Here is a 25,081-nt window from a genome sequence, read left to right on the forward strand (position 1 = left end):
ACAGAGAGCTGAAATGTACCTTTTTTGGTAAATGAGTCTGCACTGAGAGAAGAGGACCAAGTTTTTGGCGCTCTAGACAACCATCTACGGAGTAGAAAGAATGGTCCCTGTCTCCCTTCTGTCTGGCCTGTCTTTCCAGCTGCTGAGCATTTGTCCCCTTTGGTGCTAAGGTCTTTACAGGGAGGTGTGAGGGAGAGAGGGCTAAAGTATGTGCACGTGCCAGCTGGGTTTTCCTGAAATGCTCCACTGCATTGGGTTTTTTTCCATGAGTCATGTCTAGGTCGGCCGGTGATACAGCCACCATTAGCCAATTCCCCAGCTGTAGAAACAGGGAAGGAGAGTGCCCCTCCCCCCAACTCCTGGATAGAGAGATCCAGATTTTAAAGTCCTAAAACCACAAACCTGAAATTCTTGGGTCACTTCTGCTTACCTGGGGGAAGGGGATGAGGAAGAAGGCTCTTTTCTGAAGTGTCCAGGGGCCACCCTATCATCTCATTTGCAAGCAGGCCTAGAAACTCACAGAATTTTTACAGCATATGAGTATCCTGGGTGGCTGAATCGGGTAAGCGTCTGACTTTGGCTCAGTTCATGATCTCACAGTTCATGAGTTTGAGCCCGCATCAGGCTCTGCTGACAGCTCAGAGCCTAGAGCCTGCTTTGGATTCTGTCTCCCTCTCTGCCCTTCCCCCGCTCATGCTCTGTCTCGCTCAAAAATATAAACAACATTAAAAAATAAATTAAAAAAAAAAAGAGTATCCAGTGGCTTGATTTCAGGCCCAGGAAACTTGTTTCTATGATCTACAACTTTCCCTGGGACTCTAGGCGACTTGCCTCTCCCAGGGGCACTTGATTGGCCGAAAGATTTTACCAGCCTGATGAGCAGAGACCACCTAAAGCTAAGAGTCTTGTGTCCTAGGGGTTTCTGTGGCTGCAGATAAAGGAGCAATGTGCCTGGGCTTCCCTGGAACAGAATGTGCTCTCCATGGGAAGATGCCTGCTTTTCTCCGATGATCTCAGCTTTCAGTGTGTGATCAGTTTTATGTTGGGCCTGTTGTTGCCGGGGAACCCGCAAGTCTGTAAAGCCGCATCTGCTGGGAGCTGAGGCGTGCAGTGAGCGATCTCATTGGGTCGGCCAGCTGCTGATTAGATGTGAATTTTAAGCATCCCCTAGAGGAGCCCCTCTTTAGCTGCAGAGATCACAGGGGGGCCTTGACCTCTAAGCACATCTGGTTTGTCTTTACAAGCAAAAATCAACCCCCAAGTATATAGCTTGGATAGTGAGGGGTAACAGTGATATGGCTGAGATTTATTCAAGCTTACTTTCTACAAGCATAAAAAAATTACCTTTCTGCAGTTTGCTTTTTAGCAACAACTCTCAGTCCATAAGGCACCAGACTGGAGTAACCTGAAGTGGTTTTTCATCTTTATTGACACTCCCTGTCTTTGCACTTCAAATGTACATGTCATTCAAGGAGCCCCACGAGCTGCACAAGCCCCCTGTGCCTTCCTTCACAGCTGGGCATGGGCCCAAGCGAGCGGTGCCAACCAGCCCTGGGACAGCCCACCCTGGAGACCTGAGGTCTCTGGGGTGGCACGTGCCACCTCGGCACTTCAGTGCATCTGAACTTCTCTCCTGCAGGCAGCGTAAATGCAGACTGCGTCCACAAGAACCACTTTGCCGGCCCGCCGCCTCTCAGCCCTGCAGCCCAGCAGCTCTTCTCCATCAGCAAGATGTGGTCCTAGGCAGCAGATTAAGCTCTGCGGTTAGCACCCAACGGGCCCGGCACAGGCTCTGTGAGCGAAGCCGCAGGGGAGGCCCCAGCTCCTCAGGTGTCCAGTCGGAATGACAGAAGGTGGTGGCCCCATCAGGCACATGTGTCCTCACCACCTGCCTGGGAACTCTCGGGTGTGTGGCCTCAGCAGCCAGGTAAGGTCTGTATCTTGGGGGAGGTGTTGGGGCGTCTGCAGAAAACTAGACCAGTGCTCCAGTTACATACATAATAAACTGCATATATTAAAGCTTCCAAGTTCTCACAACTATCTTTCTTCTTCCCTTTCCCCAGGCACCCTAGAGGTGAGAAAGGAAAGGATATAAGAACACCCCACTAAACGTGGAGTACATTTCATCAAAGTCCGTGTGAGCCAAGCGGCCCCCAGTCACCACGATGTTGACGCCATCTCCTGCCTTCAAGTGCACGATGAGGTGGAACGCCCCTGGGCCCCCACAAGTGTGTAGAGCCCCCTGGGGCCGGTGGTATTCCAGGAATTCCCTCTTGTAGCCAGCTGTATGCAGCTGGGCCACACTGGCATTGGAGACCGACAGGACAGCTTCCACGTACGCGTCCCTCTCAGGAGTGAGGGTGGCTGTGATCAGGTAGCGCCCATCGTATGGAGCCGTGAAGATCCCTGGGAGGATGAAGGCAGGCACTTGTCACACCATCACAGGACCTTTGTGACAGGTTATCGGTTAACCCAGATTTGGGGAACTAACCATCTCTGTTTGTCCAGGACTGTCCCAGGAGACCCAACGGGGAGAGGTGGTCACCCAACCTCTAGAAGATAGGTTGCCCTGAGGGGACGTACTTGCACCTGCCCTCCACCCACCCAATGACAGACCCCTTAGCTGGTCCAGTCCTCACTGTGACACCCCCTGTCTTCTGCTTGGAACATCCAGGAGAGGACAAATCTTGCAAAACCCCCAGGATGTGCTCTGATGACTAGAACTCTCACCTACGCCCGGAGCAGCCGTCAGAATAACCTTCCCCATGCTGTCATGCGGTGAGCACGGAGAGGACCACCCACCCTTGCTGGAAGAGAGTTCAGCTGCTTTAACATTCCTGGCGATGGGGTACACACCAGCTTCAGCAGTGCTATGTGCATGGCGCAGGTATGAAGACGCAGGGTCTGCTCCTACCTCACCCAAGGTTTAGTGGGGAAGCAGCAGCTACCCAGATCCTGGTTGCATTTTGGGAGTTTCCTCCATCATTGAGAGCACCCCAGGGCCAACTTAGAATAAGCCTCACAACCTGTGTGCTGGGCACAACATCCACAAAATGCCTGAGTTGCCTCCTGAGGAGGCAAGAGCAAAAAGAACCCATAAAGTTTGTCACTAACCCAGGGAGAGGCCACAGCCAGCCCTCCTCACTTGGAAGAGCCAGTCTCCCTGCACGGGATCAGTATACAGGTGGCATCCATTTGTGGCCAAAAATAAGCAGGCATTCACTGAGCCAGTGGCCCACAGGTTCTGAGCATGGGGAAGCAGGGGAGGTGGTGGTTGGAGGGAGGGGGATGGCATGAGGAAGGGTACATGGGTTGGTAGATAGACCCATTTGCAAAGCAGCAACTGTAGATGCCCCAAAGCCACAAGGGTCGGAGCCTACACCAAACGTTGGTGGGAGCAGCCACTTCCCATAGGCTGTGGGGAGGGCTAGGCACGGACCCCGACCACAGGCCAAATGTGACAGAATGGAGGGCCCAGGAGCCGAGAAGGAATCTCGTGGACTGCCCTGAAAAATGGTCAGAAACTGCCAGGCCCTGCTGCTCCCTTCCCCAGCTTTTAATGACAAGTAATATAAAGCTCCACAAGTCTTCCTGAGGCACCAGAACGCACGGCCTCCTACGCCGCTTAGAGACTGCCTGTGGGGAGGCCTCACTTGAGGTCACCCAGAATGTGAAAGAAATGTCAGTCACCATCTCTGCTTGCAAACGTCACCTGACCCGTCAGGGTGGACAAGCTGTCCCCACCACCCAGGCAGCATGGGGTGAGGGCCCCAGGGGGAACCTGAGCTTGTGGAGAAAGTGAAAGTCTCTGAAAGCAAAGGCTCTTCCCACACCCCAGCCTGGAGAACAGTAGAGTCCTGAGCTTGACTCCAGTTGGCCTGGAGGACTCCGAGTTCCTTTCCCAAGTTCCGTAGGTAACTTTTATGCTCACTAAAACCTAAGCCTTGTCCTAGGAACAGTGGGATTTAGCTAGATGGCAGGACGGCCGGGCAGGACAAACACGAGAGTGAGGCCTATAATCTCTGCCTGCCAAGGAACTCTGTTCCATCCGCCTCCTTGTAACCTTCCTGACCTCCTCCTGCCCTCACACCTGTGCATTTCCTCAGGGAGGACTTCTGTGGGCACCGCAGCATGCTGGCACTTGATGTGATCAGAGATGGGCCTCCCCAGCTTTGTGAGCTACTCAGGAAAGGTGACTGGGCCCTCGGCACAAGCCCCTGGGTCCTGCTTTACCCTGCCCCAGCCACACCTGGAGCTGTGCTTCCCTCCAGGAAGTGGGGCCCTGACACGCCTTCCCCTTATAGAGGAGAAAAGATGCCCATGTCTGGCCTTTCAGGAAGGAAGGCTCTCACTTCAGTCCCCAGGGACAAAGATGGACAGAAGCCCAGGCACAGGTGTGGTGGGAAGGAGGAAGCCAGGGTGACCTCCGTTGTCGTACTGATAATCTGGGCGACAAGACAGATGCTGCAGGCAGGACCCAGGCCCACAGCTAAAGCAGTTCTATTCCAGAGCAGGAGACCCCGCAACCGGGTCCGGTCCCTGCCGGAAGGAGTGCTGTCACCCTTTTTGGCTCTGTTAATGAGCCACAAGCCACTGAAGGAGGCAGGGCAGGGGTGGGCTCTCCCCCATCCTGTCCCGGGGTGTTGGGACAATAGATGCTTAGGAAGAAGATCTCCCCGGGGCTTGGAGGACAGCGGGGAGGGGCCAGGGTGCAATCAGTGGTGGGCAGAGCCTAACAACAGTGCCAAGGACTGGTATGCTGCTCTCATGACTAGAAAAGGTCACTGCACATTCACCCACCCACCCCACAGCCTGGCAGCTGCAAACTTCTTCACCTAAAACTCCACAAATCAGGGGAGGAGCAACAGGGGCCAACTGGTCCCTCAGGCACCCACAGCTGCTCAGGCACCTTGGGCGTGGCGTCCCCACCCCGCACACAGGACAGGGGGCCCGCTGGCATGTGGAGACCGTGCACCGCCTCAGAACTCACCAGTGTCGGGGTTGTACACGTCCCCGTCATTTACCAGCACTTTGTTAAAGAGGACGACACCCCCATCGCTGGGGAAAGGCTTCTGGGTGAGCCCCGCAGAGAAAGACACCAGAGAAGGCGCTGGAGTCCCTGGAGCAGAGAGGACATGAAGTATTCACAGGGGTCAGGTTGCGCCAGTCTGGAGAGGCAGCCTCACGGTGCTGTTTGGCCTTAAGGTGGCAAAGCACTGTGGGACACAGGGCCAGGCCGGTCCTCGTCAGTTTGGGGGTGGGACGGTGAGCAGCAGGACAAGCACTGTCTGGGAGTGGACATGTGAGACCGTGTGACACTGTGTGTGTGTGTCGGGGGCTCGTGGCAGGCAGGGAGTGGGGAACAGGAAGCTAGGCACAGCCACACCAGGCAGAGACCCAGCCAGTGAGCCTCACCACCAACTCCATGGGCTGGGAAGATGTGTGAGGGAAAAGCCCTAGTCTCAGGCATGACTCAGACCCTCTCTGAGGAGCAAATCTTGGTGGGGGCCTGAGTCCCGTCAGCAGAGGTCTGTCGCTCGGCTGGTGGGCACAAAAGAGCTGGGCCGGGCCTCCACCCACGCTAATAGCTCAGAGGGAGGAGGCCGGACACGCAGGGGAGGGGCAGAGGCCACTGAGGAGAACCAGCCTCCCACCAAGGTCTTCCAGCAGACGTACCTGGGGAGGCCACAGGAGGTGAGCTGGGGTATCCTGAAAAACAAAATGGGAGTGGGACATCAAACAGGAGCCCCTCTGTTTCTCCCGGCTCCTCCCACTGTTCTCCTTTAGACCTAGAGCAAGAGCGCCCCTCCCAAGCTGCCCTCCCAGAAACGGGCACAGCTGTACCCCCACTGTGCCTGCTTCCTCACTAGCCCCCTCTCACAGAGCAGAGAAGGTCCATCAGGGCAAGCTGGCTGGGGGGATCCGAGAAGAAAGTGAGGCTGGATGAGTGTTTGATGGATGCATGGGAGGGGGTGGAAGCATGGATGGACAGGCAAATGCACAGCCCCAAGGAGTATAAACATCCCTAATGCGTATCCTCCTGGGAAAGGCATGTTTGTGGGGGGAGCCCTGTGATCTCTGCAGCTTGGGGTGGCTGAGCAGGACCAAAGGAAGAGAACGGCTGAGGGCAAAGGTGTCTCCTTGTGTTCCCAGCATTGACCCTGCCTGCCTGGCAGCCGTGGTGCTTCGAGGATTTTGGAACTCGCACCCGGAAAGACCCTGCAGCAGACCCCCTAAGGCTCAGGCTGCCCCTCCATCTAGTGTCACCCCCGCCACTTGGAGGTGTCCAGCCGCAGGGCCCTTACCTGGTGCTCCCGCAAAGCCCTCGGCGCTGGGGATGGGTCCCTGCCCCGTCTGGCCATCCACTCCTTGGGGCAGGCCCCGCCCTGACACGCCCATCCTCCCTGGAGGCCCGGCCTCTCCAGTCTCCATAATGACCCCAGTGGAGCCAGGCAGGAAGGGCAGCCCCGTCCAGCGTGGCCATGCTGGTGGGGGCAGTGGCTGCAGGGGTCTCTTGGGTAGGACAGGCTGCTGGCCTGTGGGCAGACGTTTTCCAGGCTCCTCAGGAAGCGGGGGAGCACTTGGCCTCGGCAGAGGGGTTGGCTTGGGATGAGAGGCCTCCGTGGGGGCCTCCACTGGCCCTGGGTGGGAGGGCCTTCCAGGCACCTGTGGGGCCTTCCCTCGCGGTGGGGGCTGCGGTGCTTCTGAGGGCTCCTCCGCTGGGCATTTGGAAAATGGAGAGAAATATGCAGGATTAAAAACCTCAGACTTGACTGCTCAGCCATAGGCGCCTCTGTGAGACTCGATGGGCTGGGCCCCCTGTGAAGATGTGGGCTTGGTGGCTGTCCCCAAAGCATCAAGAGTCACGGGCACTGCCTTGGGCCAGCACAGAGCAGCCACCACAGTGTGGGGCAGCATGCCTCATGGCTTCAGAAGGGGGCCACAGGTCAAGCTGACCTTGGGTCACCCAGGAGCCGATAAGAAGAGCCATGGGGACCCCCTGCACAGGGGTGGAGTGGAGGGAGATTTTCAGCCTTCCTTTCTACACAGTAGTCATGCTCTCCAAAACAGCACCATTCTTGGCCCCAGCACCAAAACTTCTGATTTCACCACATGATGATACCCTGGATATATCACAAATTACTGAAAGGGACCTGCTGAGCCCAACCAACAAATGTTCTCCCAAACCAGCTAGTGTTGGGGTCACTGTGGGTGGCTTCACAAGCTGGGACCCTGCCGAGAGCAGCACATGCCACAGTGACCCCAGCTGGTATTAGGGTGCTTAAGCCACCTCAGCAGCAGGCACAGAAACACCCAGCGCCTCTTGCCACAGCCTTATCACCAACTAAGGGGATTTCCACGGGAGGAAGTTTCTGATTCACATTTCCCTGCCCTCATGGGAGGGCACTGTGACACAGCCAGGAAGTGGCTGCCCCTTCCTCCTATGAATACATTCCTGGAACCAGGCTTCCACGAAGGCTTCCTGAGGGCCCACCCAACTCTTCAGTCTGTGTGGTACCTGCAGTGTGCCCAGGTTCCAAAGCTATATAATTAATGTCCAGGCAAAATCAGTGATTGCATTTTGACCCACTGTCTAGTTTTGAAACTCGCTAAGGTAACTACAATAATCAAACACATGTTCCCCTCCCCTTCCGCCACAGAGCCAGGTTGCTCACCCACCTCTGGCCCCCAAGGGAGGCTATTTCTCAAGCAGCCTTTCCTGACCAGTGCTCCATGAGAGACTTCAGCCCTACTGAGAATGATTCACCACTTCCTCAGTCGTCCCAAAGATAATACAGAGCTAACATCTAGATGCAGAGAAGAGAATTCATGTGGTTCCGTGGAATAGCATCAGGCCGTAATTCTCTTCAGAACCACCACTGAGAAGGGCTGGGTTAGACAGAAACTAAGGCAGGTGGACTAAAGACATGTGGACACCAGCCACAGTGGAGGACAGGAGTATGAGAACATGGAAACGCGAAGTCTATGCATTGAATCAAGAAGCTCCTAGCCCCCTTTTCCTGCTCACACCCAGGACACCTACTTATTTATAGCTTAGGTTGGGGATAGGGAGAATCTTCAAAGTGACCCTTTAAGAAACCCACCAGCATAAAATCTTATCCAGTGCCTCACCTTTAAATGTGAACCATAGTCAAGATCACTTAATGTACAGAAAACCTCTGATAAGAAAGACCAAAACAGGCCAACCAACGTACCAATGAAAAGGAACTCTGAGGAAACACACAATGCAAGAAAATAAAGAGGTAAAACCCTCAAACAGAAGACACAGTCCAAGATGCAAGAATACATTGGTATCAGAAAGGCATAATCAGAGGCACCCGTGTGTCTCAGTTGAGCATCAGGCTCTCTGCTGTCAGTGCAGAACCTGCTTTGGATCCTCCGTCTCCCTTTCTTCCCCTCCCCCATTCACATGTGTGCCCACATGTTCTCTCTCAAAACATTTTTTAAAAAGACATAATCAGAGAATAAGGATGAGCCTTTGCTGATAAAAATATTCTTACCAAAAATAAGCAAATACAATGAAAGAGTTGGTAGATAAAAGCAAGGAAATCTTTCAGAAGGTAGGACAGGAAGACATGGGGTACCTGGATGGCTCAATCAGTTAAGCGGTCAACTCTTGGTTTCAGCTCAGGTCATGACCTCACAGCTTTGGGGGTTTAAGCCCTGAGTGCAGAGCCTGCTTGGGATTCTCTCTCTTGCTCTCTCTCTCTCTCTCTCCCCCACTTGCACTGTCTCAAAGAAAGAAAGGGATGGAGACAGGGACAGAGAGGAAGGAAGGAGAAAATGAGAAAGAAAGAACTTAAAAAAAAAAAAAAAAAAAAAGGACAAGACAAAATGATGGACATCAGGAAGGAAACAATAAGAAATCTTTCCTGAAAAAAAAATCAGAAAAACTGGGACATAGGATGATGAGGTGGTAAGGCAAGAATTATCAAATTCTCACACATACACACCATTTTATTTCAGCAAAATTATTGAATAAAAGACCTAAACCAAGATCTAGTCCGAGCACTGAGGAAAAGGGGAGATCCTACAAGCTTTCAGGGAAAAAAAATTAAAGTGTGACTTCAAATCCAAAAGGCATCATCAGGTTTGTCAACAACAGTACTAGAAACTAGAAGACAAAAGAACGAGGTCTTCAAATTTTGAGGGAGAAATTGTTAACCTCGAATTCTATACCCAACCAAAATGTCAATTATGATTCAAGAATAGGTATTTTCAGACATGCAATATTAAAAAAAACAAAAACAAACGATCGCCCCCCCCCCCTTTTTAAGTCTATTTATTTTGAGAGAGTAAAAGTAAGCAGGGGCAGAGAGAGAGGGAGGGAGAGAATCCCAAGCAGGCTCTGTGCTGACAGCACAGAGCCCGATATGGGGCTCAAACTCACAAACCGCTAGATCATGACCTGAGCCAAAACCAAGAGTCAGATGCTTAACTGACTGAACCACCCAGGCACCCCTCAGGCCCCTTTTCTTAAAAAGCTTAGAAAACATACTCCACTGAAACAAGTAAACCATACAAAAAAGAAACATTAAAAAAAAGAAAAGTTCAAGACAGGAGAGAGGTTCAAGAAATTTCTAGGATGGTAGTGAAAGAAGTTTCAAATTGAAGTCCTTTAGCAAGTCCAGAGAATAAACAGTCCAGATTGGAGCAAAAAGAGAACTCCAGAAGGGAGCTCATGAATTCAAAAAACAAAAAATGATCTGATACTTTTTATGGTATAGAAAATTATATTGAGAGGGTATCCTAGGGTAAGAGGAATCCATAATAGATACACAAAATCTAGCAAATAATACACTACTACTAATTCAAAGAAAAGCAAAACAAAAAGCAACAATCATATTCAGCTGTACTGAGCTATTTAGCTCATAACAGCATAAATATTGGCGACTGATTGGCTATTGATAACAGCATAAATACTGGCTATTGTGGTAAATTCTAGTGGGAGGTGGGGAGGAGAGGAAGCAGGGGAGATATAAGCAAGCCTAATATATAAACTAATGCCTACAGCTGCTACATGATATATATAATGTCTAAATACTACATATATAATATCTGTATATAGAGAAATCTAAAAGTAATACATGAATTTAGAAACCTAGAGGTAAATATCAGGGGAAAACAGCCAAAAGAATTGCACGTGGCTGCCTCTGGGGAGCTAGAAGTGCCAGGGACGGGGGGGGGGGGGCCAGGGCCTGGTTTTATTATAAATCTCTCTGTACTATTTTATATTTTATAAAACGTACTTGCAGAAGACCCTCCCTGAGCTGCCTGCACTCTGGGTGGGTCCTCCCTTCCCTCCTCCTCACAGGGAGCCCCTGGCTCAGAGCCCTTCCTCCCAGCCGGCCTGTCTTCCCTCTGGGGGCTGCCCCATCCACTCCCTCAGGCCTCTTTCCTTGCCCCCACGGCTCCTGCCCTTTAGTCCAAGTGTATGGGTCTCCATCCAAAATTTAAAAGTAAACACGTCCCCTCCGTCCTCAATGGACTGCAGTCGGCAAAGTACAAGCCCCTCACACTGGTCCTTACTTTCTTACCTGTTCCTACCGCACCCTCCAAACCACCGCTCTTCCTCTGAAAGCCACCGCTGTTCTCCCGGACCGCCCCCCCCCCCCCCCCCACCCAGGCGCTGTCATATTCATTCACTCTCCCTCCCTCCCTCTCTCACTCCTCAAAAATCTGCAATCGTCTTCCAATGCTTATAAAATCCAATCGAATCTCCTCTGACATCCTGAGTCCCTGCCACCTGCTCCACCTTCTCCTGCACCCTCAGTGTCCTCACTGGTGCCCAGCCCTCCTCTGAGCTTCCCTGGCCACACGCCTTTGCTTTCAGTGTTTACGCTGCCTAAAACAGCCTCTTCCAGCACCCTCACTTCAGTCCCGGTTCAGAGACCACCCGCTCAGGGAAGCCATCGTGGATTAGCCCAATAGAGCTTGAATAATCCTGCCTCTGAACCTTGAGGCCCTTTGAGCCTCGGAGGGCTCTTTCAATTTTTTACTATTGTTCCTGTCATGCTGGATGATGAGCAGTTGAGGACACATTTTAATGATCTTTTGTCCCCAGGGTTTGGCATAGGGCCTGGTACACGACATTGCCAACATTTAAGGGTGTGGTGAATGAATGAAGGCTGGAAGGAGGGCAGGCATCATGGGCCACACCTTACCAGCCATTACCTTAGGCATCCTAATTCTGCCAAAAAAATCATTGTCATTCTGGGGCCAAATAGGGTAATGCTGGTACACAGAGATGGTGAAGGCTCTTTTATGTCCATCACTCCCTCAACACTCAGGTTTATCACACGCACTGGAAGGCAGAAGGAAAAGAATGAACGAATATTTCCCTTGGGCCAAATATCCCCGCCCCCCACCCCCCATCTCCATGGCGAGCACACCCATGCCTGGCTGGGGGCAACTGACTGCTCCCAGACAACCTGTCACCTCACGGCAATGCTGCCCTGGGTGCAGTCATTTCCCCCAGCCCCTGATCCCCCATCTCATGCCAGGTGTTTCCAATGTATACGCATTTGTTACAAAGCTGTAACACAGACTGGACAGCATTTTGCTCATTCTGGAAAGATCACTCCTCAGCGGATGGCTTTCTGAACTCAACATGTGTTTCCAATTCAGAGAATGACCATTTGAACCGCGTTCTCCCGGAGAGCCCAGAGTTGCTGCCCTTGTGGTTAAGGCATGAGGCTCACGCAGGAAGGGCCGGCGCGGCCCCACGGGTGCTGCCTCGGGTCCGGGAACCCGCCCCAGGCTCCAGTCCTGATGCGCCCGTGTGGCCTCAGGCAGGGCCACAGCCTTCTCCCCGAAGACGGAGAGGGACCGGGGAGGGAAGGCCGCTGCTTCTCCTCTAGAGTCCATCTTACTAAAAGCCAATTTTGACTTCACTGCAACAAAGACCTGCCGAAGAAAATCCGCCCTAATCCTCGAGCTGCTAAGAACGTGTGCCTGGCTCCCCTGACAGGCTGTCTCTGCCTCCTGTCAGGGAAGCCTGAAGGGAGGCCGGCGGCCACGAGAAAGTAAACTGCAAGCATGAGGGCCCTTAGGTGTGCCTGGCAGCGTGGTGGGGTCTTGTTACACTGCCAGAGGCCGGGGGACAGACGGTGACCCCGGCTGTCAGAGGCTGTGCCCGGGACCCCGGCCGTGCAAAAGCCACTGACCCCTCCTACCTCATACACCCCGTCCATTAAACGGGCAGCTCCACGGCGCCCTCTCGTCAACCAGGCAGAACTGGGTGCCAGCGAGACAGAGCGAGGGCGCGGGTGCTCATCCCTAACGGGGACACACGGCGCAGGCGCCAAGTCCGGCTGAGGGGGCATCCGATCTCCCGGGAAGCCGGGGTGCACCTGCAGGCCACAGCCGGCAACAACGCGACCTCCTTCCCGGATGCCATCAAGACGGGATTTCTACAAAAATCCTTCCAAACGCCGACATGCGTCCGGCAAAGCCGGTAGACCGCCACACTGCGCGCCCTTGAGAATGGGGCTGCCTGGAGGAAGCGGCTGCTCCTGCTCCCCGCAGAAAGACTGAGGTGCAAGGGCAAGGGCGGCGGAGGGGAGGGGGAAGGCCGTGGAGGGCCACAGGTGTGCTCTGGCCTGAGGAGTCAACCTACAGAAAACCGGACTTGTTCTGACCACACCTGAAGGGAAACCAGGTCTTCGCGGGAATGATTCTACTCGGAGCAAATGGTGACCCGGAAGCTGTTGTGGTTTGGGCTGGAAGGAAAGAAGGCCTCAGCGCCTATGAGGAGGGCTGTGTTGCTTACACCACAGAGGGGACAATGAGTCCCCACGTGACCACGTGAGCAGCCCCGGAATCGAGCTAAACAGCGAAAACGGCTCTGCATTTCTGAAAAGTACAACCTAGAGAACACGGAGATACAGACAGCTGTACAAATACAGCTGAAGTGGGAAGGAATCTGCAATCACAGAATCTCAGGGTTGGGTGGGCAGGGGTTCTCACCTAGCTGAGCCTCAGCATCGCTTGGGAATTTTTTTGTTGTAGAATTTCACAACCTGATTCTAAAATTTCTGCGGAAGCGCACAGGGTCTACACTCCCAGGTTTTAAGACCTACCGCAAAGCTGCATAGTCAAGACTAGAGCATGTCTCAACAACTACAACAGAGTCCCCAGGTGAACTAGCACACACGCTGTCCACGTTTGTTGCTGGTGCGGTGTCCAAGTCATGGCTTTCCTTCTCTCTCCTCTTCTTTCCTCCTTGTTTCTCCCCTTCTTTTGGGCACAGTTCTCCCTGGGTGGTTATATCCTGCTGCCTTTGAGGTGGCCTTCCTTCTTCTTCTGGGACCAGAGCTAGGGGGGGTTGTTTTGTTTTAATAACAAATTTAATTGCAAGTTCCTGGGTCTCACCTCATCCCTGTTGAGCAGGAATCTCCTGAGTGAGCCCAGGAGTTCTTATTTTTCTAAAGCTCCCAGAGGATTTTTGCATGCAGCTGTGGGACACCTCAGCCCTGAGAATACCATGGTTCTAAATTCAATGGTTAAGATGCAGAAAGGCAGCCGCAACTTACCCCCACCAAAAGGCATTACGAACCCCAGATGCCCGCAGGGTGTAAGGGAGCACATTGCAAGGGTCAGGATGGTCTGAGTATATGCAGTTTATTTTAGGCGTTAGATATTTCTAAAACCCTGACTTGGTCCATCATGCCATCTTGGACCTAAACTGGCCCAAACCCAGCCGATTTCAAGTTGAGGGCATGACTGTGGCATCAGGCCACTCTTCCCCTGGCCAGGTTTTATGGTTAAATATTTAGAAAATCCATGCTTTTTCATTTTTGTAGCATAGCTTGAATTAAGCAACTTGATAAAGATGGGATTCCTAAATCTCTAACAAAACTAAATGAAATGTTGTGCTTAGTATAATTCAAGTTATAAGAGAAACAGCCCTCAGACTTGAGCAGAAGAGCGGGGGGGGGGGGGCGCATTTGAAAAAGGAAGTGATACTCCTGTCACTAGAGTCTGTTGAAACAACATCATGGCATCTAGGCAGGCATGTCCCTTCTTGGAACAGTGACGTAGGGAAAGAGAGCTTCCCTGATGCACAGAAATATTCCTCTGCCCATCATCTCCACCCAGCGGGAGCCCCAGGTGTTTCAACACCAGGAAGTCCCCTCTCTCCTACTGTAAGCAGAAATGCTGGAGTCCAGCCAGGGCTCAGCATCTGTGTCACACAAGAAGGCTGGGATGTGCCGGCTGTCAGAGAGGGCAGCCAGCCACAGCCTTGCTGACAACGCTCGTTACAGGCCAGGGCAGTCCTCAGGCTCAGGCAGGAAAAGACACCTGTCACTCATGCAGGGAGCAGACCCTGGAGCTGCCCACCACAGAGGAACTCCTGCCCCACAAGATGCTGACCAAGGGAAATGGAGGGGGTGCTGGCCAGAAGCACAGTGCCCCACCCACGCCTGACGATGGGAGTGAGCGTGCCCAGGCAGACAGCCAAACCATTATGGCCACATCAGACAGAAGGACAAAGGACTTAAGAACCACCTTGTCATTTGGAACCTAACTTATCCCCAAGTGCTGAGCTCTTTTTTTTTTTTTTTTAATGTTTATTTTTTAGAGAGAGAGAGTGAGCGTGAGTGGGAGAGGGGGAGAGAAAGGGGGACAGAGGATCTGAAGCAGGCTCTGTACTGACAGCAGAGAGCTTGGTGTATTGCTCGGACTCACGAACCGTGAGATCAGGACCTGAGCTGAAGTTGGACGCTTAACTGACTGAACTGCCCAGGTACCCCAGTGCTGAGCCTCTTGTCAACAAAAGCATTTGAATGTGAATCCTGAATGCCAGGGAGGGGAGATTTCTAGGCTTTTTACACTTTCTACCTGCCCCCCAATTTAAAGAAAAAGAAAGGGAAAGTGAGAAAACCCCCACTGGCTATCTAGAGCATTCCACAGAGCAGCCAGGAGCCGGACACCCAGGGGGGTCTCCTTCCATGTCTGCTGTGTGGACAGGCTGCTCTGACTCCTTTGAGGCTGGATGCCTGGGGGTTTGTAGGAAGAAAAAGGGAGAAAAGTGCAGCCATGAGCAGATTAAACATTATAGGGGTCAGAGGATTAAAATAATAGGTAATACTGATTGAATAAATACGAGGGGCCAGGCACTATTTAATACTCCACTCTTTATGAGTATTAATCCTCTTTAAACAAACTTTTTGAGACCAGCGTCATTATTATTTCCAAGTAACAGATGCAGAAAGTGAGGTAATTAGGTAGATAAATAACTTGCCCGAAGTCCCAGAGAAAGCATGGAAGTAGCTAGGATGGCAAAGCTGAGAAATAATAAGCACTTCCTGGCTCAAAATCCTCTGATCAACATTGGAAAAAAAGGGGGGGGGGGTGCCTGGGTGGCTCAGTCAGTTAAGCGACCAACTTCGGCTCAGGTCATAATCCTGAGGCTCTTGAGTTCAAGCCCTGCCTCCAGCTCTGTGCTGACAGTTCTAGCCAGTTTCAGATTCTGTGTCTCCCTCTCTCTCTGCCCCTCCCCCGCTTGCACTCTGTGTCTCTCTCTCTCTCTCAAAAATAAACATTAAAAAAAAATTAAAATCCTCTGATTGTTTCTCATCATACTTAAAATTCAGATCCTTTACCATAGCCTATAAAATCCTACATGACCTGGTTCCTTCCTGACTTCAATGCCCAGGACTTCCCACCCTCCCCTTGTTCATATACATTATGCGTTTTTCAAACAGGACAAACTCATTACTGCCTCAGGGACTTTGAACATGCTGTTCCCACTGCTTGGACCACTTCCCACAGATCTCTGCAAAGCCCTGCAACGAAGTCACCTCCACTGAGCAACCCTCCCTGACCATTCACCTAAAATATACCACCGTCTCCTGTTCTCCATGAACTTGCTCTATTGTGTCTTTTCTCGCAAACTGATCACTAGCCGAAATCCGATCAGCATTTAGCTTGGCTGTGCATTGTCTGTCGTCCCGCTAGAGTGACATTCACGAGGGCCGGCACTGCAGCACTAGCACATGGCTCAGTTGAAAGCATAGGAATGAATGGGTGGGATGGAGGGGGGCTGGGAGACTGGCATCACACCCACTTTACTGAGCTGAAGGTGAGAAGGTGAGTGAAGATTCTTCACCTTTTGGACGTTAGGCACCTCTCTGAGACCTAGATGAAAGCCATGGACCTTTTATCCAAAAAAAAAAAAAAAAAAAAAAAAAAGCCAACATTTGTAAATAGTTTCAAGAGTCCCTTTTAAAACCCAGGGAAGAACATTTTCAGTAATGGGAGGGAGATAAAATACTCAAGAGATCTACTTGAGCATCAGCTGAAGCCCCTTCTGCACCCACTAGCTGTCTCCTGGATAATTCAGGCCCCCTTAGGGATGTTTCCAAAGAAAAGAACAGCATCTGAGAACAGGGTGGTGCACTGAGGAGAAACACCAGAGTTTGCAGCCCCGGGCCATCAAATCTGGTCACTGGTCCAAACCTACGTTATGCATCCTCTTGCCTGGGCCTTTTTTCACCAAGGGAGATATGGTAACTGTCATTAATATTCCTTTCCTCCCAACACATAGAAACCATATCCCCCTTCCAGAGCTGACTTGCTTTGACCAAGAAAATGTGACAGAAGGAATGCCACGGCAGCTCAGCGCCCAGCCTGGAAGGGGCTAGCGGTTTCCAGTTTCCTTTATGAGCCAGTCACCATGTAGTAAGTCTGACTAACCTGAGACCACCATGCTGTGAAGAAGCCCAAGTCAGCCACACGGAGAGAGAGAAAGACAGAGAATGGCCGCAAGGAGGAGGCCTGAGGGGCCAGACATGTGACGAAAGCCTTCCTGACCTTCCAGCCCGGCCAGGCCCAACTGCCAGCTGATTACAGCTGAGTGACTCAGGCTGATGCCAAATGGAGCAAAAGAACCACCACGCCAAGCTAAGCCAAGCCCTGATGAGCTCCTGATGCACAGAATAGTGGAAAATAATACATCTTTGTTGTTTTAAGCCACCAAGATTTGGGGCAGGTTGTTACATGACAATAGATAACGGCCCCTTCATACCAACCCTCCTGCTTTTTCTGGGCCCATACACAACCCTCAATTATTAGCTCCAGTAACACCTCCTTCCAGAAGTTTCTCTTCTCACTCCACCTCGCTCTTCACTCCTCCAGCCTCTGAACTCTCAATTTCCTCAACCCCGAAGGCTTAGCTCAGGGGCTCTCTCCTCCAAGGAGCCCTCCCTGACTTCCACAGTGGCCATAAGCGCTTCTCCACACACCCAGTATGCCTGTGCACACCCCATGCCCATGACCATCCCTTTGTCAGCTTGTTTGTCCCCAGACTGTTATTGTCACATGCATTGTCATCCACATAATCCACACACATAGCTCATTAACTACCACATAATAGGGGCTCAGTAAGACCTTATGAACGGAAAGAACAAACCCCTACACCACTCGCTGGACATTTACATACTATTGCATTCATTCCTTCTGCAGACCTGTGTCTCTTTACCACTGTGATTGAAAATGCCTTGAGGTTAGGGATCATGCTACTCATCTCCATGCTTCTCACAGAGCCTTGCACACAGCAGGTGCTCAGTAAATGCTCTGTTGACTTTTAACTGGTCAGTGTATGGCTTTCACTGTGACCTTAACTCCAGATTCCCCCCTAGACCTCTGCTTCTCAGGCTGCAGATCTCCTAGACCTTGACACTGTATAAGGACAGAGAAGGCTCTGCTGGTTTATTTTTGGCTCTTTTCAATCAATGGAATTCTTGAAAGGCCACACATTCTACATTCACAGCAATGAATTCATTCCAAAAGGATAATCTTTTAGAAGCTACATTCTCTTTAAAGACATTCACCTCCAACTCCTACTTCAGCAGACAAAGTGTGAAAGAGTTAACACAGCTTCCCATACTGCCTGGGAATTGCAAATCAACTGGAAATATCTGATTCAATCTGTTATTATAAAACACAGTCCAGACAGCACCGTCACCACAAGGGACAATCATTCCATGAACACACACAGTGTTGTGACCTTTACTCAACATTCCAGAGATACAGGAGCTGTGTGGGCCTGGGAGGAGGGGAGGCTTATGAACAGTGTGGTGTAGTGGGCCCAGCACTGGGGTGGAGGCCAGCTTCCTGGTCCTGGCTGGCCTGGGTACCTCCTTATCTACAAACTCCTTTTCTCTGAGAACACCCAAAGCATTTTCCCACCTGACTACTTCAGATCCTCCAGCTTCCCGGGGACCTGACCATGACTCTCCCCAGCCAGGCCCGTGCTCAACTGCCCCTCATGTTTCAGCCCTCCGCTCCTTGGGTTTTATGACTCAGCTTGGACATAAAACCCTACAGGCTCACTCCAGGCCATGACATCTCAGCTCAGTGTTGGCGGTCTTTGTCACCTGGAGCTGAGCAAGGTGGAAAAGGTGATAAAAGCCCAAAGGGGAAGAGAGGAGAAAACAGGGAGAGGGCAGGTCAGGAAGTAGGGTCCTTCTGGGCATACAGCTGGCCCTCAACAAGTCCTTTTGGAACCAGTAAGTCTGCATTCAACTCTCGGACACACGAAGGAGATGTGTGCTAGACTGGAAGACAATTCTTGGATGCAGCCCACCCAGGGTTCTTGTTCTGGCCCTGCCACTCCCTAGATGTGTGCCCCTGGGTACACTTCCCCTTGGGAAAGCAGAGGTTGTTGTGGGGCTCTATGACATGGCCTGAGGGAACTAGCCCAGTGCTGGTCCCCAGAAAGTGCTCAATAAGTGTGAACTCACACTTTCCCTCCCTGCTTCCAATTAGAAAAGGCTGTCTCATTATTGAGGCCACCTACATGAAAGAATCCAGGTATAAGAGAAGCTATGTCCCTCATGGATGATGTGCTAAACGCTCAAGGAACAAGGAAATTAACTTTGTTGAATATATTGTTTCATGTTATTAAGGAACCACTCATTCATTCATTCAACAATCATTTGCTCCGTGTCTAGTGTGCAGCAAGCTTTGCCTAAACACAACTGATATGCTTCCTTGTTGTAAGCACCAAACGGCTTTAAACAGTTACTGCCCCTAAAATGCTTTTTGTCCATGGTCTTTGGAAAGGAATATGACCGTATTCTATCTGCCATCATCTAGACCTTAGATTTCAGGAGACAGGAGGTGGCCCAAAGATAATGATGACAAAGATTATAATGACACCAGCAAACAAAAGGCACTGCTTATAGAGAAGTGAACAGATAAGCAAATGGGAGTCTCCCTAAGTAGCCAGTGCTCCAAGTTGTTAGGCCAAAAATCTGACCCCAACTCTGAGCTCCCCAACATGACAGTATATATAGATCCACATCTTGCCCTCTTCCTCTGTGGCAAAGGAGCAGTTTCATTTTCAACTTGTTGTGGACTGATAACTTTTGTAAAATGCACAGATGGTGTTCCTGAATCCTGCAGTGATGTCAAATTGTTTTAAATAAAAGTTTCTAAATACTAACTCTCGATGTTCGTTTTTATCTCGTTGCCACTCAGCACCAGTGATTCACAAACTGGCACCAATCTACGAACCACACTTTGGGTAGCACTGATGTAGTGAACTCCACAGACCATCCAAAATCTAGCATAATGCATGCTGCGAACAAATACAAGAAATGGGATAGTAACGGGCAACTTACTTGCTGATGGCTGAAATTTGATCAGGTCTTGCAAGTCAGTAGAAATCTGGAAAACATGGCTATAGAACTGCTGGACTGAATTCTTCAGGCCAGATATGTCTCTGGAATGTGACCGGAGTGTCCCATTCATCTGCCTGACACAACTCCAGAGGCTGTTGACATGCTTGTTGAGCCCCTCCTTGATCCTCTGAAGACTTCCGGAGATGGAGTCCAGCTTGCTGCAGGCTTTCTCCATATGAGACACCCTGCTCTCAACCATGGACACGTCCCTCTGGACCCCATGTGTGTTCTCCTTACAAGTGTCCAGTTCAGAGAGGACCTGGCTCTGCAGCCGCTGCCACCTCTCCTCCAGGTGGCTGCAGCAATGAGCCATGGGGTCCTGGGGAGACGGGAGGGGCTCCACCGTCCTGTCCTTCTCACCCCCCTTAGAGAGCCCCCCCACTGCAGCATTTTTACCTTCTCTACAACTGCTTAGCTCCTTCTGGAGATGATTCACATCGTCTTCTGTGTGGTTTAGTTGAGAATAAAGAAAACTAAAATCCTGTTCAAGTTTCTGGATGCTACGTTCGGTTTCTTGAAACTTCCTATGCATTGTGTCATTCAGAGATTTCAAAAGGTTCAAACTATCACCCGCTATGTGTTCTTCTCCGTTTGGCAAAGTATCTTCTATCCCATGAGGCTCTCCCTGAAAGTTCTGCAGGCAAATATCCTCAACAACTTGAACTTTGCTCTTCAGGTGGTTTAACTCTATCATGACCTGTTTGCTCCCAGCCCCTGACACACCTGGCAGGGCTGAGGCTGGGGGGATGAGTTCTGCATCAGTGCTATTGGCCACCTCCAGGAGAACACTCCCCAGGCGCTCTTCCAGAGACTGGATTTTCTGATCAAGAAGTTGCTTCAAGTCATCTACCTCACCATTAATGGTCCCCCGAAGGGTTTCTTCAATGTAGAAGCAATGTTCTTCCGCATTCCTTTCTGTCACATTGATCCTCGCATCTAGTTCATTCCATCGTGCATCAAAGTCCACATCTGGCTCTGGAACTACAAGGCGGTCAAATTCATTGTCCAGGCGTGCATTCAGCATTCTGGTGGCTTCAGCAACCCTTTCAATTTTCTGGTCTAACATCTTGATCTGTGGCCCAAAGTCACCATTCTTTTCACTATTACAGCAGTTGGACCGAGCTGAAGGATCTTGTACCCGGTCTCGAAGATCATTTATTTCTTTTCTCAGGTTTGTTTCCTTCTCTCCTATTAGCTCAATCACTCCCAGGTAGCTGCTCCCATAATCATCACACTGCTGCTGGAGACCAATCAGCTTGTACTCGCATGAGTTCTTCAGGTCGGCCAGCTTTCTGTCCATTCCTTCCATGAGCTCCTCTCTCAGGGCATCAATCTTACTATCAACATAGGCTTGGTAGAGTTCATTGGTCGTCATGGTCACCGTAGGGCCCTGGGCAGCCTCCTGGAGCTGTTTGAGCTGTCCTTCATACCCCTTCACTTTCCCATCCAGCTCTTCCAGCTTGTCACTCTTGGTCTTCAGAGCATCCTTGACCTCGGCCAATTCGGATTTGATGTCCTTCATGCCAGATTCCTTATTGTTGAGGACATCAGGAAGCTGGACAGTTTCTGTGTCTCCACCAATGGCACTGTCAGGCACTGGCTGGGGATGCAGATTACTGAGCCATGAAGCCAGCATTTTGCTGGCATCATCCTGAACGGCATGTTTGAGGTTTTCGTTCACTCCAGCAATGGAAGACTGGAGATCAAGAACTGTTCTTGTGAGTCGGAGAACCTTCTCCTCAAGCACCTGGATTTTTTTTTCCTGAAGTTCTTGCACCCCCTCTTTTGGATCTATGACTTGACTTGGTTCTGTGGCACGAGTTGGTGGCAAAATCTTCTTGGGCTCTGAGACTTGGCTTGGTTCATTATCTGTTACAAAGAAAGAGTTGGACATGACTTAACAAGTTCTACCTTTCCCCATTTTCTGCAAAGACAATAAACAGGGTACTTAAGGAATGCACTTAAACCTTCACTTATAGATCCCCTCTCACCATAGGCAATTATTGTGGTAGAGAGAAAAAGACTATGGCCTTTGAGTCAAATAGGCCTCCCTTTGCATTCTGGCTCTGTTGTTTACTGTCTGCCCTGGAGCAAGTTAATTAACTTCTGTGAACAATAATCCCCTCATCTATGAAGCTGAGGTACTATCTTCCCTTTTAGGGTTGTTGAGAGAATATGTAGTACATGGTACATAGTAGGCAGTCCATGGTCTCTTTCACTCTAAAGGGAAATTTTTTTTAAGTTTATTTATTTATTTTTGAGAGAGAGAGAGAGAGAGACAGACAGACAGACAGACAAAGAATCCCAAGCAGGTCCCAAACTATCAGTGCAGACCCCAACACGGGACTCGATCTCACAAACTGTGAGATCATTACCTGAGTCCAAATCAGGGTGTTCAACCAACTGAGCCACCCACACGCCCCTAAAGGGAAATATTCTTAATCTACTTTGTCATATGAACACATCATTCTCACATTAGTGAGCTGCAGCCACACCCCAATGGTTGACTACATACTGTAAAACCACAAGAAGCCACTTTAGTGATATCCACCCATTAGCTGTTGGGTGATATGATATCATATTAAGCAGTCAATTATTCTCCAAGCAACTCCTAAATGTTATTTTACTTTTGTTAGCATCGCTATGCTAACAAAGTCTCATAGACATTGTTTAGCACTGTTATGCAGCTGGGGAAACTAAAAGCTAAAGAGGGATAAAGCAGTGACTCTACTGTCACCTCCTAACAATAAAGCCATGTGGTCATATATACTAAGATTCACTAAACCAAAGAATATAAACATCGACTTTTTGATAATCCTACTCTGAGAAATATACTTCCAAGGAAATAGTCCAAAAGAAATAAAAAAAAAGTTAATAAGGATGACTGTGATGAGTCCTAAAATGAAAATAAAGTGATAGATACAGAGATAGATGAACTAACCAAAAACAAAATTATTGAAACGTGAGGCAGTAGGAACCTGACAGCAAACCACACCCCTGAACTCACAGTAGGATGCAAGGAATACTAGAAAGGGGCTAACATCGACAAGCCTGGAGATGATACAGAGACTATCATAAAGGATGGAAAAAAATCAAACATAACATAGAGATTGCAATGAAATAAAATGCATTAAGGTACACTGAACAAGCGCTAGAAGTAAATGTAGAATGTTGTAAATATTTGACTTTAACGTTGTTTTTTCCTCCCCTAAACCTTTGCACACAACCATAACAACAGCTATTATTCATGAAAATCAGCTTTGTGGTAAAATCAAGACTGGAAGTCAGATGGCCAAACTCTCAAGCAGAGAACTATAAAGAACACCTTATTTTCCACACTGAAACATGTATTCTACCTCAAGACACCAGGAGGAAAAAACAAGTTGTTGAATCACTTACAAATGAAATGCCTTTCTGAGCAAAGGAAATAAAAGCAAAGGGCAGGAGAAGAGGGAAGAACAGCACGTGAGGAAATGCTTCTTCTACATATTCCTGGTGACTGTGGAAATTGCTACAACTTTTTGGAAGGATAACTTGGCAGTAAGTATCAAAATCTCAGAATCCCTTTGCCCCAACAATTACACTTCTAGAAGTTTATTCAAGTAAATAATCAGAGATGAATCCAAAATAGTAACAGAAAAAAATGTTTATTCAAATACTATCTATAAAAAACTACCAACAACCTAAGTGACCAACAGTAGGGGACTGTGTTCAAATAATCACACTCTCAAAGCCATTAAGTGATATTGCAAACTATTTAATGAATGGTTGTTCATTATAGATTAAATGTAAAAATTAGTTCTAAAATTGTATGTTCTTTACAATGATAGTGGATTAAGGATAAGCATTTCCTTTCATTGCCTTCTGAAATCCCACTAAAATGGCAAAACAAAACAAAATACAGAACCACGTCACATATAAAAATTAGGAATCAGAATGGTTTTGGGCATTTTAACAGCTGCATTGGAAGCTAGAAGAAAAGGGAGTGATGCTTTCAAAATTCCAAAGGAAAATTATTTCCAATCTAGAACTCTAAAGTAGAATAAAAATATTTTCAGACTATAAAATATTAGGAAGTGTACATCCCATATAATCTTCTCATAAAACTACTGGAGAATGTGCTCTACCAAAACAAGGGAGTACATTGAGAACAATCAAAGAGTATAGGAAACAGGGAATCGGTGGGAGGGAAACAGTAAGATCACAGGCTGGCAGCTGTGAACAAGGAAAAGAGGATGACCAGTCCTGGTGGCGATTGCTCCAGGAAGGTGAAACTGATGTGTGTGAACATAATGAGAGGACATCTAAATAATCACCCTGAGGACAGTTCGGGTTAAAATAGGGACAAAGACATTAAAAAAAAAAAAAAAAAAAAAAAAAAAAAAAACAAGCAAAGAAAAATATAAAACAATCACTAACTCTAAAAAAACCAAAAAGCTATATAGGAAAGCCAACAGATTCATAGCATACTACATAGCTCAGCTGTACACATTATCTACCTAGTTACCACAACGTAAATAAGAAGTATTAAGTAAATTAAAAATCTGGTATAAACGGTATGGAAAGGATGAGGGTATAGGAACCATGTGCTGGAAAGCAGATGAAAAGGAGTCATAATTTCACCTTCCATAATGAGAAGTCAATAGATAGGGAGGTTGGGGAGCCTGGATGGCTCAGTAGGTTAAACATCTGACTCTTGATTTTGGCTGAGGTCATGATCTCATAGTTCATGAGTTCAAGCCATGCCGCAGGCTCTGTGCTAGCCTGCTTGGGATTCTCTCCCTCTCTCTGCCTCTCCCCCACTCATACACACATGGTACGCACACATACAGGCGCTCTCTCTCTCTCAAGATAAAATAAAATAAATAAACTTGAAAAATAGATATGGAGGTAAATTCCAAAAGACCATCTAAAGAGTTTAAAGTAATTACCCCTGGGAAGGGAAAGTGGGGGAGAAAGGGAGGTCACTGCTTTCCTAATAGTCCTTTTAAAGCTATTCAACTCTTACGGGTTTAAACTTGTATAAAATAAAAATAAAACAAAAGTAACCTATTATGATCCAACCGATCCCCTTCATGTGAGCCCATCATAGTACCTATCAGGACGTATTGCAATTACATGTCTGATGTTTGCCTTTCATGAGTTCAGGGACTTGTCTACCTTGTTTTTCACTTTTCCCAAGTGTCTAGTATAGAGCCTGCCAGATGAAGGAGCCCAATAAACATGTGTGGGATGAATAAGTGAATTTTCCTTAACGACATGTACAAGCAGATATAGGAAGGAGAGTAATGTGTGATAACAAAATGTTAGCAGTGAGATTATGTGTAACTAGATATTCCCCTAGACTTTATGAAGATTCTATAATTGAT

At 49.1% G+C, this 25,081-nt stretch overlaps 1 protein-coding gene and 1 long non-coding RNA gene across 4 annotated transcripts in view; one reads left to right on the forward strand and one right to left on the reverse strand.

Moving 5' to 3' along the window:
- Positions 1 to 1,411: 1,411 nt before the first annotated feature.
- Positions 1,412 to 25,081, reverse strand: part of EMILIN2 (elastin microfibril interfacer 2) — a 65,382-nt gene continuing 41,712 nt past the window's right edge. For 2 of the 3 annotated variants that reach the window (XM_047827633.1, XM_047827632.1), the window contains exons 4-8: positions 19,653 to 21,581; positions 6,306 to 6,719; positions 5,677 to 5,709; positions 4,991 to 5,119; positions 1,412 to 2,406 (exon numbers count right to left, since the gene is read on the reverse strand). In XM_047827633.1, coding sequence (XP_047683589.1) covers positions 2,069 to 2,406; positions 4,991 to 5,119; positions 5,677 to 5,709; positions 6,306 to 6,719; positions 19,653 to 21,581 — 2,843 coding nt within the window. In that variant the 3' untranslated portion in view covers positions 1,412 to 2,068. Of the gene's footprint in view, positions 2,407 to 4,990; positions 5,217 to 5,676; positions 5,710 to 6,305; positions 6,720 to 19,652; positions 21,582 to 25,081 lie in introns of all 3 variants that reach the window. The other variant, XM_047827634.1, reaches the window with a different exon arrangement.
- On the forward strand, positions 1,790 to 19,474 carry LOC125149064 (uncharacterized). Its single transcript, XR_007145798.1, has 3 exons — positions 1,790 to 1,927; positions 2,675 to 2,887; positions 15,732 to 19,474. It is a non-coding gene; the product is annotated as an uncharacterized LOC125149064 (long non-coding RNA).

The sequence above is a fragment of the Prionailurus viverrinus genome, chromosome D3, assembly GCF_022837055.1.
Source record: "Prionailurus viverrinus isolate Anna chromosome D3, UM_Priviv_1.0, whole genome shotgun sequence".
NCBI lineage: Eukaryota > Metazoa > Chordata > Mammalia > Carnivora > Felidae > Prionailurus > Prionailurus viverrinus.